This window comes from Malania oleifera, chromosome 13 (genome assembly GCF_029873635.1).
Source record: "Malania oleifera isolate guangnan ecotype guangnan chromosome 13, ASM2987363v1, whole genome shotgun sequence".
NCBI classification, from domain to species: Eukaryota; Viridiplantae; Streptophyta; class Magnoliopsida; order Santalales; family Ximeniaceae; genus Malania; species Malania oleifera.
In genome coordinates, this window is record NC_080429.1 from 73,868,072 (window position 1) to 73,888,581 (window position 20,510).

The window sequence follows — 20,510 nt, forward strand, 5'->3', positions numbered from 1 at the left end:
AGTTGAGTGATGAGGTGGAATTTCTTCTACAAGATCTTCAGGTGGAGCAGGAGTAGTAGACCCAAGCTCAGGGTTGGGTAGCCCGTCGTCGACCTGTTCATGAAAGGGTGAATTGGGAAAGGGATCAAAAGTATCTGATGGTTGGACAGATAAGTCTATATGAGGATTATGAGCATCTATAGAGGAAATAGGTGACTCATCTGGAAATATTTCTGACACAGAGGAGGTAGACAGGGAAGAAAGAAAGTGAGAGAGCTCAACAAAGGATCGGTATTCCCAGAAGATAACATTACGGGAGACATGAAGACGATGAGAGATAGGATCATAACACTGATACCCCTTTTGAGTTTCTCCATAGCCAAGGAAACAACAAAGTCTAGATCGAGGCTCAAGTTTATTGTGCTTATGTGGCTGAAGAAGAACGAAACAAGCAGAACCGAAGGAGCGAAGGTGATGATAGTCTAGAGGTGTCCCCAAAAGACGCTCATATGGAGTTTGATTTTGGATGATAGGACTGGGAATGCGATTGATAGTATGAATAGTATGAAGAGTAGCTTCACCCCAAAAAGGAGCAGGATTTTAGGCAGAGAGAAGGAGAGCACGAATAGTGTCCAGAATATGAAGAAGTTTTCTTTCTGCTCTACCATTTTGCTGAGAAGTAGCTAGACAAGTTAGGTGTTGTATAGTATCTTAGGAATGCAAAATGGCTTGAAAAGCATATTGAGTATATTCAAGAGCATTATCAGATTGAAAAATCTTGATACATTTGGAGAATTGTGTTTCAACCATTTTTGCAAAGTTACTATAGATTGGTAGTAATTCAGAACGAGATTTCATGTGAAAAATCCAACTATAATGAGAATAATCATCAATACATATAACAAAATATCAAGATCCACCAATACTAGTAACAGAGAAGGTCCCCAAATATCAGAATGAATTAACTCAAAAACGCTATTAGTGACAGATTCACTATTATTGAAAGGTAAAGATGGTTTTTTTCCTAACAGGCATGAAGTACAAATCAAATTTGTTTTTGGAGACAGAACCTAACAGACCCCTAGAAGCTAATTTTTGTACCCGAGAAGAGGGCGCATGACCAAGACGAGAATGCCAAAGTGCGATAAAAGGTAAAGAAGAAACCGTAGCACCTACAGCAGCAACAGAAATAGGAGCAACAGGTGGAAGATGAAGGTTGTCCACGGGAAACATACGCCTAACTCTAGGACCGGTCCCAAGCTCCTGCCCCGTCCTTGGATCCTCCACAATACATCCAGAATAGTCAAAGGTAAGGCGATAACTTAGTTCAACTAATTGTCCCACATAGAATAAATTATAGGATAGGTCAAGTACATGGAAGACCCTAAGAACTGAAAGATTGGAGGTCGAAATAGACCCTAGACTATTTCCATGTAAAGTGGAACCATCAGCTATATGAATATTTAGAGGGTGTGGTGCAGGGTCAAGTTCAGAAAAATAAGGACGAGTGAGATGTCATGTGGCTGCAACAAGCAAAATCAAAAAGCCAAGATTGAGACTTACCAAGCAAGACTGAGATAGCAGTGGAAAGAGATGCATTACCAGCCATACGAATAGTCTGAGTTATTATGTCCTGTAGTTCAGTTGAGGAGAGGTGGATAGAGGATCTAGAAGACTGAGACTCAACTGAGACGAAAGGCATTGGCGGAGTAGACTCATAATTGGCAACAACTACAGTAGATTTTTGCGACAGTAACAAGTCTCAATAGTGTGGCCAAGATGCTTGCAATAGTTGCAGAACTTTTTGTTGGACTGTTTGCGACAATTACCAGAGCTAGAGACATCAAACCCTAATTGAGAAGGTTGCTCTGTGGGAGCAGAGGGAGCAATACCCGGAACATTCAACTTATTCTGAGCTTGAAGGGTTGCAAAACGAGCTTCTTCTCCAGCCAACTCATTTATAGTCGTATCAAGAGAGGGAGAAGGACTACGATTAAGAAGCTGACCTTGAATGGGCTTATAGGCTTTGTCAAAGGACATCAAGAACTCATAGAGATGGAATTCATCTCGAACAGCAGCATATTTCTTAGCATCTTTTGAGCATGCCCAAGCTAGATCAAAAAGGTCAATTTGGTCCCAAAGGAGGCAAAGCTGATCATAGTAGTCATTGATAGATTGCCCTAATTCTTGTCGGAGTTGATGCAACTCAACTACTAACTGATATTTCATGGATCTGTAAGAAGTAGAATATCGTTTGGTCAACATATCCCATGCAGATTTTGCATCATCAAAGCTACCCAACAGATTGGAGATGGAAGGAATGGAAGTATTCCAGAGCGAAGTAAGGATCATATGGTTATGACTATCCCATTCAACTATGCGATTAGTGAATGCAGTAGCTTCTTCAGCTGCCCCCTTGACAAGTATAGTAATTGCACCAGCACAATATTGCCAAAGCATGCGATTCTTAAGAAAACTGTGCATAGCTTTAGACCAAGATAAATAATTCCTAGTCCCCTCCAATGTAGTATTGATGGAGCGAGGAAGAAAAATGTCATTTTTATCCATTTAAAGACACAATATGAAAAAAAAAAACTACGAAAATGAAATCTACGTGAAAAACTGGGTAAGGAGAACGTGGCCTGAAAAAGTTAAGACTAGAAAAGTCAACAGTTAGGTCAAAGGTAAACTCCTGGGTCAACGGTCAATAATGTTGCCGTGGCAAGCTGGCGTGGCGTGCTGAAGTGGCACGATGCCGTTAGCTTGGGCTGACATGGCAGGATGAAACAAGCATGTGGGCGCGTGTAGGCAACAGGTGATTGGCGCGTGAGGTGCATGGACTCTGAAGCAAAACATGGCAGCGGCGCGTGCGAGCTCCGACGACGTCCTGGTTTCCACCGATGAGTAGATTGGCGAACAATGATCTTGATCGTACCTGCAGAAGCTTGACTGGAGAGACGAGCACAACGATGACAGAGGATGCAGTGGTTAGTGGTGTAGTTCCTTGATGGTAGCGAAAGCATGATAGGGAAGGAGCAACACCAAGAAAACAAAACTACTAAAAAAAGGTCAAAGCAGTGGTTCTGATATCATGTTAGAAATATTGAACAAGTATTATTGTATTTCTTGTATCTAAGAGTATACATGAGTGCCTATTTATATAGGAGGCACGGAGTGTTGTACAAGTAAATAAGAGTGCAGTATAAGTGTAGTACAAATAATAAGAGTGTAGTACAAACAGTATAAGTGCAGTACAAGTAATAAGAGTGTAGTACAAATAAATAAGGGTTGGACTTCAACCCAAAGCCTGATACACGTTAATAGCCATAATCTAAGAGGCACTGAATTTGTGTTTGGTTCGCGAAATATTTGATTATAAGAATAGAATGAATATAATGGTAACGAACTAAAAATTTTGTGGAAAATAATAATTTTAAAGAAAAAAAGTTATCCATGTAAAAGTTTATATTATTATATTAAATATGGAATAGAATAAGAATAAACACTTGTTGTCAATAGTCCATCCTTATCTATTTGTTATTTACCGTTAATAAATTTTTTTCTATTTTTTCCTTATATATGATAATAACACATTTTATTTTATAAGTTGTCAAATCTTATATTATAATTATGCAATTCTTAGGGATAGTCAACCTACGGTAACTTAGTATCTAAGAGATAAGATATATATAACTAGAATGTACATGTCACTATTTGGCTCAACATTGGAATCTTAATAATTTGCACATGTACATAAAAATAATATATAAAGAATAATAATTTTTTCAATACAAAAACCTAATAAAAATATATATTAATTAAATCCACATCCTAAAACTTTCAAAAATCATAAATTAAAAAACTCAACACTTAATAATCCAATTAGTCAAAATAATTAAAAACAATAGCTTGAGCTTATAGGGCCTGGAAAATTCAAACATTATGTTATATTATTGTAACATAATAATATTATTATTTTATTTTATTTATTATTTTAAATACAATAATAGCATTTAATAGTAGTATATATAAGGACACTAATATCTAAATGGTCAAGCAATGAGCACAGTTTAGTTTTAAAGGTAAACTTTCATAAGAATAGAATTCCCATGAAACTTACCATATGGGAGAAAATGGAAATGGGATTCTCATGTCTTGTGAAAATCCTTTGCTTATAAATGTTAAGGGCATTTTAGTTATAAAAAATATATTTTTTATGTTTATTTTCTAAATAATTACAACAGATCTAGCTTATATTTTTAATTTTGCAATATTTGAATAGAAAAATTTGGGAAAAAAATAATGAAAATATTTTAATTTTTCATTCTAATTTTTCAATTCATTATCAAAATACCACCATCTAATTGTCTAAATTTTCGCAGAAGAAATTGGGGGAATTTTTTGTTTTATTGTTAAATTTATGATTTCTTACATAAGAAATTATTTAGAAATTTAGAAATGAAAAATATAAATTATTTCTGCAACTAGGCAGATCTTCTAATTTTTACTTTTGCTAATACAACGTTTGGAAGATAAAAATTAAATCAGTATATTAATAATTTATTAAATAACTAAAAATAAAAAATGAAAATTATTTTTCCACAGCTAAACAAACTTAAAACTCCGCGATTTTATTGTCTAAACAAATGTAGAAATAAGATGCCGTGTTATAACTAAATTTTCATAAATGAGACAAGATGGAATAGTGGAAAACATTTTTCCATTTTCCAATTTTTCGTTTTTCAAAGAGTTATAAAAATTTTGGCTTATTTTTTAATTTTTCAATATTCATACTAAAAAGGTAAAAAATAAAGAAATTATTTACATGTGCAAAATAAATGTTCATTTTTTGTTTATAGATTTTAAAATAATCACGAGAGGACAACTTGTTTCCCAATTTTTTAAAATTTATATACAGTAATATTTGGAATTATGGATTTAAAATTTATATAAAGTATTTTTTAAAATACATTTTCAGGACTTACCTTCCATGAGTTCACTAGAGAGGCAAATATACACCCCAGAGACCAGACAGCCCAAAACATCAAAAAAAATTATTATTATTATTTTTATTCATTTGAATTTTTTCCAGTTTCTTCTTTACAACGCTGGCCTGGTCGAAAAGATTGATGCTGCGGAAGCTTGTACAGATCTCTTTTGCTCTTGTCCGAGCAAGCCTCAATCTATAAACTTAAAGCTCAAGGGTTATCTTATGGTGCATGAAGAATGTCCTGTCCATTTCCTTCTAATACATATATATATGGAACGAATTTCTTGCTGAAAGGATGGCCACAACTCAAGCTACTCTCCATCTTCTGAATCAAAAAAATCTTCGTCATTGTTGCCATCAGAATCCATGCATGAATCTTCATCCTCACTCTGCATTTGAGAAAAACCATACTCTTGCTTAATCTCATTGTCAGGAAATATCCCCTAGTCTTCCCCCAGCAAGGCATAAAGTTAATTACCAACCCAAACCCTTAAAGAGGGGCAGATTCACTGCCACAACCAAGAAGATCTAGTGAGCAATGTAATATGATCATTTACCTGGGTAAGACCCATGACATGATCCTCTGGGGTTCCAATATTCTTGTCCTCTACATCTTCAGCTTTACCCTAGATAATTAGTAGGAAGAAATTTTGTTTCCAGTTAGCTCAAATTTGACAACTAGGGAGGCAGACAAACAAAAAATGCACTAGTGAGAAATGGTAAGAGATACTAATAACATACATGATGAAGATAAAGCCAACAGTCTCATTATGACATGCAGCACTATCGAAGGCATAATCACATTTAATAGACTAAAAATAAACTGAAATTTTTTTTTTTTTTTTGGGGGGGTGGGGGGGGGGGGGGGGTAACAGGAGCACTAGAATTTTGTTAAAAAAAATAAAAAAGGGAAGAAGAAGAAGAAACTAAGAGGTACAAAAACTGTCAAAATAAAAGAGTCTTCCAAGAAATGGAGAACACCCCTCCAATAACTTCAGGAAACAGAAAAAGAAAAGGAAAACAAAAAAGGCAATATCCACAAAGTTGTACAAGTGAAACAACGAATCCAATTTTGTCGCATGTTGTCTAGATGAACATATCCTTAAAAAGCATTCGCAACAAGGCAATGCAAGAAAAACCACTTTGCTCCAAACCGAAGTATGAGAAGTAACAGTACCCTTAAAAATTATGGCATCCATCTCTAGCCAAATGCACCAAAAAATGGCAAGAACCGTACATCTCCACAAAGCTTTCCCCTTCTTCCCCTTCCCCAAGCCACTAAAATTACCAGTACAAAGGTCATTCAAAGGAAAAATCCAATTCTCACCAATAGTTGCAAAAACATTATTCCACAAGTTCTGTGAAAAAGGTCAAAATAGGTACAAATGTGAACAAGTCACCCTAATCCAAAAACAAAGACACATTGGTGACATTGTTATTTGGCCTTCTCCTCTGAAGCAAGAAATTAGAATTGAGTTTTTTCAGGAATGCTGTCCAAGTAAAGGAATGCTGTCCAAGTAAAAGCCTTTATTTTTTTGGGGAACTTCAGCTGTCCATAAAGGACCCACGAAGAAAGAATGGACAGTAGAAGCAATTCAACAGAAGGAAAAATATAATAATAATAACAAAGTTCCAAAAGGAATCCAAAACACAACTTGTTCCATCCTTCCCCAGATATATCGGCAAAAGAATCAAACACAATTAACAACTAGATAAAAGCATTCATCATATATACGAATTCCTCACAACCCGAAGATTGAATACCTCTCAAATTAAAAAGAAAATCATAATTCAGCATCATGAAGAGTAGATAAACAAAGAAAGACAGAAAAACACTTGAACAGAGTAGCATCCCGAACCCAATGATCTTCCCAAAAGTGAATTCTTCCCCCCATTACCAACCTGATAACAAAAAATAAGGGAAAAAATATGAAATATATGTGAAAACAAACTTCAAAGGACTTGCATAGGTCCAACTTTAGCATTCCGCTCATTATGTTGAAGCACATAATTATGTCAGAGAGTCGAGCTCTAAAAGTAAGTAGCCATAACCATTTCACTACCAAGGAAAAGCAAATGATTTGGACACGAAATTACCTAGACCTAGACCTCCCTCCATCTTCAGATTGACCCATCGTCTCCCAACCGAGATATCTATCCCTCTCCTACACCCAACCATAAAAAACCCTTGTCAGCCTGCTACCCTAACCTAAAAAATAAATAAATAAATATAGTACGTGACTCAAACAATTCCCTTTTCTCAACCCAGGCTTTCTTGAGAAATTGCAAAATGGTTAACACATTAGAAAGAAAAGAATACTATCTTCAGTGCAATATCTATGAGATGAACAAACCCTCATGACCCACCTTAATCCCCTCAAAACTCTCTCTATGCCCCCTTACATCATCCTACTCAATGCATCAACCAGAGTCGTGAATTAAAAAAAGATGGCTCTGTCTAACACCCCTTGAAGCTTTAAAACAATACTTGGGCTCCACTCACAATTACCCAAAAACAAAAACTAGAGGAGAGAGGAAACATCTAATTCACTTCTGCTGCTCATCCCAAAGCCCCTCCTATCCAAAGCCCTATATGAAAACCCCCACCTAACACAATCATAAGCATTTTCCACAATCTATTTTCAATACAAGACTTTCCTCTCTCTTCTAACAGCATCTTCCACAATCTCATTTGCCACCAGAGCTGCATCTAAGATCTGACAACAGTGATAAAGGCACTCAGACAATGAGAAATAGTGTCCGTCAATGCTTCAAGCAACATCTTAGCAAGAACTTCGGTCAAAATTTACACATTTGTCATCAAATTAATGGGCAGAAAACCATAACTCTATTAGATCAATCCTGCTTAGGAACAAGAGTAAAAAAAATTGAACTAATGCTCCTATACACCACATCATTATCAAAAAACTCATTTTTTTTATAGAAAAATAATTCATTAATAAAGATGGGAGAAAATTATAGAGAAAGGAGGATAAGATATCCTATTATAGAGAAAGGAGGATAACATATTTTCCTTAATACAAACATAAACAAAAAAAACAAAAACAAAAAAAAAATAACAATCACATCAAGGCTCCTTTCTAGTCTCTCTGAAGATCCAACTGCAAAATTCCTTAAAAGAAACCCAAAGAGAGTGCCAAATAGAATCCATAAAAGTAACTCTATCCCAAAGAAAATGCACGTTTATTTTGTGATTGGAAATCCTTGCATCCCTTTTCAATCCACATGGTCCAAAAATTGCACTTTTCCATAAAGCTATTCTCCTCCCAAAGCCTGTGTATCACACCAGAAAAACATTGTCGCGCGGGGGGCTGGTGGAGGGGGTGAGCACCAAAGCCTCCTTAAGAACTAAGAAAAGAAAAAACCCAAAGCTGCCTAGCCACTCAACAATGGAAAAACAAATGATTGCTGGTCATGCTTGCCTCCTAAGACATGATAGAAATATCAAGACTCATGACTTTGTAAGGTCTCCTCAATTGCAGCAAATCATTATTGTTAATAGGGGTGCAATCATTTTTATTCGGTTCGGTTATTAAGAAAACTGAACACCGAACCACAATTGTCGGTTTTAAATATCATAAACCGACACCAAATCGTAAACTGTCAGTTTATAAAAAACCAAACTGCCAGTTTTTTCTGGTTCGGTTTGGTTAAACTGTATTTTTTAAATTGTAAATTATAATAATCTTTGAAACAGCCAAATGAGAACCATTGGCCTATGTGGGCCTAGTAACAGCCAACTGAGGACCATTGGCCTACATGGGCCTGCAGCCCAAGCCCAATATTGTAAAGCTGAAGCCTGAAGGGAGAGTGAGGGCGGAGTTGGTATTTATAGGAAGGGAAACTAATTCCCTTCCCATGTGCAACCGATGTGAGACGAGATAGTGTAGGATTCTGGAAGGTGGGGCAGGCACCAGGCAGGCAGCAGGCCAGCAGCAGTGCAAGTATGCAAGTGCAACCCACCTTTCCATTTTGCTTGAAAAATTCAAATTGTCTCACATTGACAATCTTAAAACTGGGGGCTGGGGCAGCCTCACATATAATCCCACATTGCCAACCCATGATCCTTATATTAATTCACTATAAACTGATGGTGCTGAATTATTTCATTATTAAGGGTATTAGCCATTTTGATTTGTAATTAAAATATTAAATAATGATAAATATGAGTAATGAGTGTACAACAACACTAAATGTTAGTATTATATAAAATTATACAATTATAATTTATCAATTCAGTCCCGAAACCGAACAGAAAAAACCAAATATTTTTTCTTTCAAAATCAAAACCGAAACCACAAACTGAAAGACCGAACTGGGATGTGTTTCAGTTTGGTTTTGGTCCAGTTTTCGGTAATTTTTGTACACCCCTAATTGTTAAGGACTATTAAGAGTCAAAGTCCACATAAAGGCCCTGACCTTAAAAGGAATCCTAGCCTTCCAAATAAAACGGTTCAAAAAAGCTAGAAGGGCCCGGCCAAAACTGGGCAAGAAAATATTTAGTGGAAGACAAAGAAAGAGTCCCCAATCTAAATCTTCGAATCGCCGCCCATTTAAGGAACAAAAGAATCCAACACTCACAACAATGTTATCGTATTCTCATTCTCTCTCATTGAATTTCTAAAAAACACGACCCCCCTCCCCCAGCCCCGCCCCAAAAAAAAGAGGACTGAAAAACATTAATCAAGGCATTATGAAAGAGAGGCCTCGGAAAAAGACAAGGCAACAAAAATTCCAATGAAACCTTACCCACCAAAACATCAATATGATTCTCATTCCCAAACAATAATAGGTAAGTGGGAAGAATAAATAAGCTACCTCAGCTTGGTATCGCTTCTGTTCTTTGAATGGTAAAGAAACAAATTATGAAAGCAAGTTTGTTTACATTGCCAGTTTTCTAATTCTATTGTCGATTTTCAGTTGTTCGTAAAAATGCTGAAAAAATCAGATCTTATGATTTTCAATTGTTTAGGAAACCTGTTGTCAAAATATTGTAATATCCAAAATTTCATTTCATACATACTTTTAAATTAAAATTGACGTAAAATGATCATATAATTTAAAATATAACTAAAATAGAAATGTTCATGAAATTTTAAAAAATAATAATAAAATATAAAATCCATTGACAAAATATATATAAATATATTTTTATAACAAAAGAAAATATTTCATTGATAAGAGAAGAATTTACAAAAAGGACAATATGATTTCTCCCGTAAAAAATCTAGAAATATCCAGAAAAAATAAAAAAATAAAAATTGGAAAAAAAAGAGTCTTGGGCAAAAGCTTCCTTAGTGAACCATTTACAAAATATTTTTACTATTTTTTAATTGTCATGTACAATAAGATTGTTCTCATAAAGTGAATTTGAGATATAATCATTAAGTAAATAATTATAATAATTTTTTAGTTTTATTATAATTTTTTTTAATTTATATTCTTTTCCACTATTATTGTTTTAATTAATCCACTCACATGATAGTACCCACAGGGTGACTCTGATACCAAATGTAACGGTCTTGGACCCAACTCTGGTGATGTATTGTCCGCTTTGGCCCATTGGTCTCATAGGTTTGTCCTATAAAAGGCGACTCACATACCAAAAAATTTAATATGAAGACCTCTCAAAGCTTTGGTAAACAAATCAGCAAGCTGCAAATCAAACTTCACATAAGCGATGGTGATGAGCTTCTACACAAGTTTCTATGACACAAAGCGGCAACCAACTTCAATGTGTTCTCTTCAATTATGAAAGATCGGGTAAGAGGCAATATGAAGAGCAGCTTGATTATCACACATAAGCTCTATAGAATGAGAGTGTGGAACACCCAATTCTTTCAAAATCTTTTCCAACCAAATAAGCTCTAATGTAGTGTAAGCCATGGCCCTATACTTTAACTCATCATTTGACCTGGCCAATATAGTTCGTTTCTTACTTTTCTAGGAAAGCAAGTAACCAAAAACAAAGATACAATACTCGATCGTGGATCTTCTATTTGAAGGTGAACCGGCCCAATGAGTGTGATCCTAATCTCAATCAAGAGACCTTTTGCAAGTGCACCTTTGAGATATCTCAAGATGCGAATTATTGCATCCCAATGACTTGTCTTTAGAGAATTCAAAAATTGACTCACAACACTTGTTGTGAAAGATATGCCTAGCCGAGTGACTATGAGATAATTCACCTTTCTAGCAAGTCTTTGATATCGTCCTGTGATAGGCAACAAATCACCCACATCCAACACTAACTTGTTATTAGGATCCACAGGTGTATCAATCAACTTGGATCCCAATAGCCCCATCTCATCCAAAAGATCAAGAATATGCTTCTTTTGCGACAAAACAACTGGAATATGAGATCTGGATACTTCTATACCCAAGACGTATTTCAATGGTCCTAGATCTTTAGTTTTGTCTATAGAAAATGTTTTAGGCTTTGAATACCTTGATCATCACCACTTATAATTACAATATCATCCACATACACAATAAGAAGGATCCTACCTGATGAAGTATGACAATGATAAAACATAGAGTGATCCACTACACGCTACCAAAGGCCAAACTCAAGTATTACAACACTGAATCAACCACACACTGAAGAGGAACGATGCTCTCCTCTTCACATCTAACTGATGCAGAGGCTAGTGACAAGTGGTGGCCAAGGAGATGAATAGACGTACTGAGGTAAGTTTGGCCACTAGGGAAAAGCGTCAAAATTTTCCAAGCCATACACTTGAATATACCCCTTAACAACAAGACATGCCTTTAGACAAACCACAGAACCGGCATGATTGAATTTCAACTCAACGACAACCAACAACAGATTTGTTAGGAGGAAGAGACACCAATTTATAAGTACCATTGTCTTGTAAAGCATTCATCTCTTCAACCATTGCATTCCTCCACCCAGAGCAGGCTAAGGTTGTAGAAACAAATTTAGGAAGGGTAACAAATGATCATAATAGCAAGAAAATAATAGGAGACTGATAAGAAGTCATAGCAAAAAAAGTTTGCAATGGGGCATTGTGTACCTTTCTAAACAGCAATTGGAGGATCAACATTGTGGAAACTCTGATCATCAGACCAGGAAACCAAAGGGATGGAAGTAGAAGCTAGATGGGACTCTCTTCCTTGGAGCTGGCGTTGTGAATACGCCTACAAATTAGGACGATGAGACAATGAGAAGGACTCAAACTACATAGAGACACAGGAGGATGATTGGGCAAGGATAAAAAGCTAGAATCTGGAAGGTTAGGCAGAGGAAGAGATCAGAGGCACTCAGGGATTGAGAGTAGTGTGGTGTAGACCTAAAGAAGATAACAATGGTAGAAACAAAGAAGAGATGCAAAGAAGGACCATAACAACGATACCCCTTTTGAGGGCACGAGTAACCCAAAAAGACACATTTTATAACACGATATCCACTTATACACCTCAGGAATTAGTTGATGAACAAAAGACACGCACCTGAATATATGAGGAGGTAGAGAGAAAAGAAGTGAAATAGGAAAGAGAATAGAAGAGGGGATTTTACCACAAAGAACAAAGAACGACATCCAGTTGATAAGATAGAAAGCAGTAAGTATAGAACCACTCCAAAACACTTCAAGTACATGCATTCATAAAGTTAGGCATAAGTGATTTCAAGGATATGTCTATTTTTCCTCTCTGTAACCCCATTCTGCTGAGGACTATGGGCACAGGCCACAGGATTATTAATGAACAATACCAAGCTAAGTCATACAAGTAGTGAATTGAATACTGAAATACTCTTGCATTATCAATCTAAAAAATTCGAATTGGCAAACCAAATTCAGTCTTTATTTTAGAACAAAAGGCGTAGAATATAAGAAATAACTCAAAACAATCTTTTATTAAATAGTGGCAAGTCATCCTTGAATAATTGTCCACAAAGATTACAAAGTATCTGAAACCCAATTTGGACACAACTCGACTAGGACCTTAAACATCATAATAGACTAAGATGAAAGGGCTTGCTGCCCATTTATTGACTTGGGAAGCAAAAGGGGCACGATGATGCTTTCCCAACTGTCAAGATTCACAATCAAGACAAGACACAAAACTCAAATCAAGAACTTGACATTTCAACTTTTTCAACAAAGGATGACCAAGGCATCAATGAATTTGAAGAGATGTGGCAGCAACACTGTATGCAATAGAAGGATATAGTGTTTCAAAGTGATGCCACCAGCTTCACGCCCTCTGTCAATCGTCTTCCACGTATTCAACCTAAATGACTATAGAATCAAGAAAGAATGTTCTTGAACAATTCATGGATTCGGTGGTCTTGCTAACTAACATAAGATTGAAGGAAACTCAAGAATATAAAAAGTCAAAGGAAGAGGAATAGAGAAAATGGGGTTTGCAGTCTCAATTCCTTTAACAACAGCGCTAGATCCATCAGTATTATTAGAGGTTATTTATGTCGTTTAGTATTATTATTATTAAGTGTTAGTATGTTAATTAGTGAGATTTAGTAAGGGTATAATTGACATTAGAATGAATTTAATTTGTATCACAAATAGAGGGAGAGACCTATCTTCAAGTTAGTTCATTCATTTTAATCAAATCTTAACATGGTATCAAAGCATGATCCAACCTAAATCCTATTCCCCTCAACTGTCTCCGGAAAACACCATTCTCACGGCTGTCCTTCCCAGATCCACCTCCACCCCACATTATTTCCCAAAACCAACCATACACCCACAAGCAGAACCCCCCCAAAGCACAACCCCACAAAACCCCATTGTCGGAGGAGCCCCTACACGCCCCCATGCGCTGGCCAGCAGAGTCCACCCCACACACCAGTGCGTGAGTGAATTTCTAACCACCTCCCCCCCCCCCCCCTCTCTCTACCATGTTATAGTTCCTTCTCTAGACAATATTATCAAGTTGTTACGCCTGTTTTTTGCTCAAACACTCAACCTTTTTCAACCATGCACTCGCGGTATTCCATTAATCTATGTTCAAGGTTTGTGAAGGTTTCTTTGTGAGGTTTTTGGAGCAGTGGCAGCATTCACATGCTCAGTTGTGAGGCTGTGGCAGTGCTATATCTGTCAGTGAGTCATTCACCTCATCCGTGGTTGTCAGTGCTTCACATACTTTGTGATTGTCCCGATTATTTTTGATTGTTCTTCTTGTTTGACATTGGTGTGCTTGCTGATTTGTGAGTGTTGGGATGGAATCCATAAATTCCAAAAAAAATTTCCTACATTGCTGCCACAAATAACGACTGAAAAGTTGGATGGAAAGAACTATGTTCAATGGTCTAAAGTAGTTCGGATTTATTTACCAGAACTAGGAAAATCTGACCACTTTCTCCAATATGATCCTTCTGATGAGACGAGAAAAGACATGTGGGTTCAAGAAGATACCTTGATTGTTTCCCTCTTATGGAATTCAATGGAGCCACAGATTGCATGGATGTTTATGCATCTAGATACGTGCAAGGAGTTTTGGAATTATGTCATACTCTAATAACATTACATGTATGTATGATTTATCCTAGAAGTACTTTCAGTTACAACAAGGAGATAGGAAATTGTAGACTACTTTGGAGAGATGAAGCGTATTCATGACGAGCTAACGTCGTGCAACCTCTAACTTCCAACATTTGTGAGATGCAGAAGCAGAGGGAGCAAATGACAGTTCTTCGTATTCTAGCAGCCTCAAGACCCAAGTTTGAGGCAATCTAGTCCCAGATGCTTAGTAGTGTCGAGCTGCCATCATTTGCCATGTTTATTCTCATGTCCTTCATGCTTCCTTAAGCACGCATTCTCCTGCTCTTGCATCTGGTTCTAAGAGGACAGCCTTTGCGACATAGGGTGATTCTAATTCTCTACCAAACAACTAAAAAATTTATCGAGGTGGTTCAAGTGGTAGTAGTGGTAGAGACAAATGAGGTAGAGGTACTCCTCACAAGTGCACTCATTGTGGATGGAGTAATCATAATATTGAGCAGTGTTGGGATCTTCACGGTAGACCTTCACGGGTTGCCAATGTAGCAACCACTGACTTCACACCTTTGGGGGGCAGCTAATGCAGCCACCACCAACTCCTCACCTTTAGGGCCGAGTGGGGGGCAATGTATTGCATCCATGTCAAAGGAAGAGTATTCCAAGTTCCAGCAGTATCAAGCATCACAAAAGCTTCTCTTCCCATTACATCTCTTGCCCAAACAGGTAATCACACAATATGCTTGACATCCAGTACTTCTTGTCCTAGTTGTTGGGTCATAGACTTCGCAGCCACTGATCATATCACAGGTACACCTTGCTTCTTCTCCACTCTTCAATAACCTGCAAATTTAACTTGTGTTACTCTTGCTGATGGATCCATCACTGCAATCAAGGGAATTGGGACTGTAAATCCCACTTCTATTTCTCTTCCTTCGATTTTCTATATTCCCAAATTTCCATTCAATCTTATGTTTGTTCACAATTAAATCCATGAATTGTTCAGCAACATTTTTCCAGAATTCTGTGGTTATTCAAGATTTGAAGACAAGGAGGACGATTGGCGGAGGGCATGAAGCTGGTGGATTCTATCACTTTGAGCCGCCATCTCCTTCTACTGCCCACACTGTTGCTGCCACACCTTTCCAAATTCGTTGTTGCCTTGGTCATCCTTCATAGGAAAAGTTGAAATGTCTTGTTCCTAGTTTGAGTTTTGTGTCTAGTATCAATTTGTGAGTATTGTTAGTTGGGAAAGCATCATTATGTTCCTTTCCCTTCCCGAGTCAATAAACGGGTTGCAAGCCCTTTTATGTTAGTCCATTCGATGTTTGGGTCCTAGGAGGGTTGTGTCCAAGTTAGGTTTCCAGTACTTTACCTTTGTAGATGATTATTCAAGAATGACTTGGTTATATTTAATAAAAGATCGTTCTAAATTATTTCATATATTTTGCGCCTTTTGTTATGAAATAAAGACTCAATTTGGTTTTCTGGTTCAAATACTTGGAAGAGATAATGCAAAATAGTATTTCAGTGCACAAATCACTACTTATATAACTCAGTTTGGTATTGTTCATCAATCTCAAATACTTGGAAGAGATAATGCAAAATAGTATTTCAGTGCACAAATCACTACTTATATAACTCAGTTTGGTATTGTTCATCAATCATACTGTGCCCACACTCCTCAACAAAATGGGGTTGTAGAGAGGAAAAATAGACATCTTGAAATCACTAGCACCTTACTTTACCAAATGCATGTACCTAAAGTATTTAGGAGTGATGTTCTTCTTACTGCTTGTTTCTGATCAACAGAATGTTATCCTCTGTTCCTAGTGGTAAAATTCCCTACTCCATTATCTTCCCTAATTCATCTTTATTTTCCCTCCCTCCTCGTATATTTGGTTGTGTGTCCTTTGTCCATTAACCAACTCCTAGGGTGGATAAGTTGGATCCTCGTGCTATAAAATGTCTTTCTGGATTACTCAAATACTCAAAAGGGATATTGTTATTATAGTCCTGTGTTGCATCTCTTCTTTGTTTCTACCGACATTACCTTCTTTGAGTCTACAACTTAGTACACCCAGTCACTAAGTGCTTCTGAGCTCAATGAGTGTTCCTCTCTTCTTTGACCTAAACAAGTTTGTTGTACAAGATAATCTAAATTATAAGAGGTTAGAGTATGATTAGGCCAATCATGAATAAATATAGGTCCTCTAATGAATCCCCCAGAGAAGGATAGGGGAATACCTTGACTCTCTTTGCACTAACGTTAAGAGCAAATGAAAGCTTTTTCAGCATTTCATCGGTCAGAGAGATGCCCAAACGATATAGATAGGGTTGAAGCCTTCAGCACTAGGGGTTCTATTCCTTTATCCCTAGTGATTCTCCGGGACCAACTATGTTTGTATGACTCCTTATCACCCTCCTATTATTATTTTGTTACTGCTCTATCATCTACTACCCTTCTAAATCTACTTTGGAAGCCTTAGCCCAATCAAGGTGGAGGAATGCTATGGTTGAAGAGATGAACGCTTCACATGACAATGGTGATAACTCTTCCTCCTGACAAGTCTGGGGTTGGTTATCTCTAGGTTACACTATGAAAGTCAACCCTGATGGTTCTGTGGCTCGTCTAAAGGCCCGTATTGTTTCCAAATGATTCACTTAGGCGTATGGTATAGATTACTTTGATACTTTTTCTCCAGTTTCCAAACTTACTTCAGAACGTCTGTTCATCTCCTTGGCTACTACTTGTCACTAGCCTCTGCATTAGTTAGATGTGAAAATTGCATTCTTACATGGTGACCTTGAGGAGGACGTTTCTATTGGGCAATGACTTGGGTTCATTGCTCAAAGCGAGTAAAGCCTAGTGTGTTGACTCAAGAAGGCTTCATATGGTTTAAAATAGTCTCCCAAAGCATCATTTGGGCGTTTTAGTGCTATAGTACTTGAGTTTGGTCTTCGACGGTGCATTGTGGATCATTCCGTGTTTTATCGTCATACTTCATCGGATAGGATCCTTCTTGTTGTTTATGTGGATGATATTGTTATTACAGATGATGATGACAAAGGTATTCAGAGTCTCAAACTTTTTCTACAAACTAAGTTTCAAACCAAAGATTTGGGACCGTTGAAACACTTCTTGGGTATAGAAGTATCTAGATCTCGTATGGGAACTGTTTTATCATAGAGGAAGTATGTTCTTGATCTGTTGGATGAAAATGGATTCTTGGGATCTAAACCGGTTGATACACCATGGATCCTAATAGCAAGTAAGTGTTGGATATGGGAGACTTGCCACCTAATCCTGGACAATACAAGAGATTTGTTGGAAAGTTGGATTATCTCACAGTCACTCAGCCGGATACATCTTTTGCAACAAGTGTTGTGAGTCAATTTCTAGATTCTTCGAGGACAAGTCATTGGGACGCAATAATTCACATCTTGAGATATCTCAAAGGTGCACCCAGAAGAGGTCTTTTATACTGTGATCAGGGTCACACTTATATCCACGAATATACAGATGCAGATTGCGCTAGATCACCTTCAAACCGGAGATCCACAACCGATTACTATATCTTGGTTGGTGGTAATTTGGTTTCTTAGAAGATTAAGAAACAAATTATGGTGCCAAGGTCAAGTGCTAAATCAAAATATAGAGTTATGACTCACACTGCTTGTGAATTTTCTAGCTGAAAAACATGTTGGAAGAATTGGGTATTTCTCAACCTATGAAGTTGATATGTGAAAATTGAGTTGCTCTTCGTACTGCCTCCAACCCAGTCTTTCATGAGTGGACGAAGCACATTGAAGTTGATTGTTCAGAAGAAACTTGTGCAAAAGCTCATCACTGCCACTTATGTGACATCGGATATGAAGCTTGCTAATTTGTTTACCAAAGCGTTGGGGGCTGCTCATGTTGAATTCATTTGTAACAAGCTAGGGGCATATGACATCTATGCCCCAGCTTGAGGGGGAGTGTTAGGTTATTTATGTCTTTTAGTATTATTGTTGGGGGCTGCTCATGTTGAATTCATTTGTAACAAGCTAGGGGCATATGACATCTATGCCCCAGCTTGAGGGGGAGTGTTAGGTTATTTATGTCTTTTAGTATTATGATTATTAAATGTGTTTGTATGTTAATTAGTGAGAGTTAGTAATGGTATTACTATCATTAGAATATATTTAATTTGTGTTACAAATAGAGGGAGAGACCTATCTTCAAGTTAGGTCATTCATTTTAATCAAATCTTAACAAGTACAAAGAACACAAGGTAAGTTTACAGGATACTAGAGAGTACAAAAGATATTAGGTGTACCAGTGATATGATCAGTGGTTGCAAATTCTATAACCCAAGGACTAGGACAAAAGTACTGGATGATAGGAAAGCTATGGGGTTACCTATTTGGGCAAGGGATGCAATGGGAAGAGAAGCTTGTGTGATGCTTGATATTACTAGAACTTAGAATACTCTTCCTTGGACATAGATATAGTACGTTGCTCCCTACTTAGCCCAAAGGTGTGGAGTCGGCGGTTGCTACGTTGGCAACACGTGAAGTTTTATCATGGAGATCCCAACACTGCTCAATAGTATAACCACCTCATCCACAATGAGCACACTTGTGTGGAGTTCTTCTACAATGTCCATCTCTTTCATCACGGCCGCTCGAACCACCTCAATAACTTTTGTGATTGCTTGGTTGAAAACTAGAATCACCTTGTGTGCCAAAGGCTGTCCTCTCAGAGCCAAATGCAAGAGTAGGAGAACGTGTGTTGGAGGAAGAATGAAGCACACGGGAATAAACATCGAAAATGATGGCAACTCTACACTAACAAGTATTTGGGACCAGACTGCCTCAAACACAGGTTTCAAACCTGCTAGAACCCGAAGAACTATCATTTTCTCCCTCAGCTTCTGCATCTCACAAACATCGGCTTATAGGTTGCATGATGTTAAGCTCCTCATGAATACACTTCATTTCTCCAAAATACTATGTTACACTCTTATCTCTCATACTGTAACTAAAAGTACTCCTAGGATAAATCATATATACGTGTAATGATACTAGAGTACAAAACCTTGGCATAATCCAAAATCTCCTCATAAGTATATAGATGCATGCAAATCCGTGCAATTTGGAGTTTTGTCGAGTTCCACAAGAGGGAAACAAACAAAGCATCTTCTTGAACCCACACTTCTTTCCTATCAGAAGGCCTAGATTGGAATAAGTGGTCAAATTTTCCTAATCTTCTTAAATAAACCCTAACAACCTTAGACGAATGACTTTTCGGTTGTAATTTGTGGTAGCGATGAAGGAAACATGTTTTCAGGATTCATGGACTCCATCCCACCACTCACAAACTAGACCATTGTCAAACAATAAGAACAATCAACCATGAACACGGTGAATAACAACCTAATATAACCCTCACAAAATCAACTTATGAACACTGCCACTGCTCCAAGAGACTCACCAATGGTCTTTACTAACACCAACAACTAACATATTGCCACAAGTGCATGATTGAGAAGGATTGGATCTTTGAACAAAACAAATGCCCAACAACCTGATATTATTGTCTATGGAAGGAATCAGAACATGCTGGAGGAAAAAATTAAAAAAAGTAGCTGAAAACTGTCTCACACATCGCCGTGTGGAGTTGGGACTGCCAGCAGTCGGCCGGCGCATAGAGGCGTGAGGGAGGGTCTTTGGCGATTTCGTGATGGGATTTTATAGAGTTATAGTTTGGAGGGTTCTGTTTTTGGCTATGTGGTTGTTTTTGTGAAATATTGAAGGGTCATTGTAGTTCTAAGAACGGTAGCGATGGGAGGACATTTTCCGGTGATGGCTGAGTTTTAGGTGGTAGGGTTTAGGTTGGATCCTGCTCTAAAACCATGTTGAGATTTTGGGTAAAATGGATGATCTAACACAATGATAGGTCTCTCCCTCTATTCATAATACATATCAAATACATTCAAATGACCATAATACCCTTACTAGCTCTCACTTATTAACATTACACTAACACACTAACG

General features: G+C 37.3%; 1 protein-coding gene across 1 annotated transcript in view; it reads right to left on the reverse strand.

The window, feature by feature from the left end:
- Positions 1-5,026: 5,026 nt before the first annotated feature.
- Positions 5,027-20,510, reverse strand: part of LOC131146258 (CRM-domain containing factor CFM3, chloroplastic/mitochondrial) — a 28,739-nt gene continuing 13,255 nt past the window's right edge. Inside the window, exons 8-9 of the mRNA XM_058095729.1 lie at positions 5,527-5,595; positions 5,027-5,358 (exon numbers count right to left, since the gene is read on the reverse strand). Of these exons, the coding sequence (XP_057951712.1) occupies positions 5,281-5,358; positions 5,527-5,595 (147 nt within the window). The 3' untranslated portion in view covers positions 5,027-5,280. The remainder of the gene's footprint in view (positions 5,359-5,526; positions 5,596-20,510) is intronic.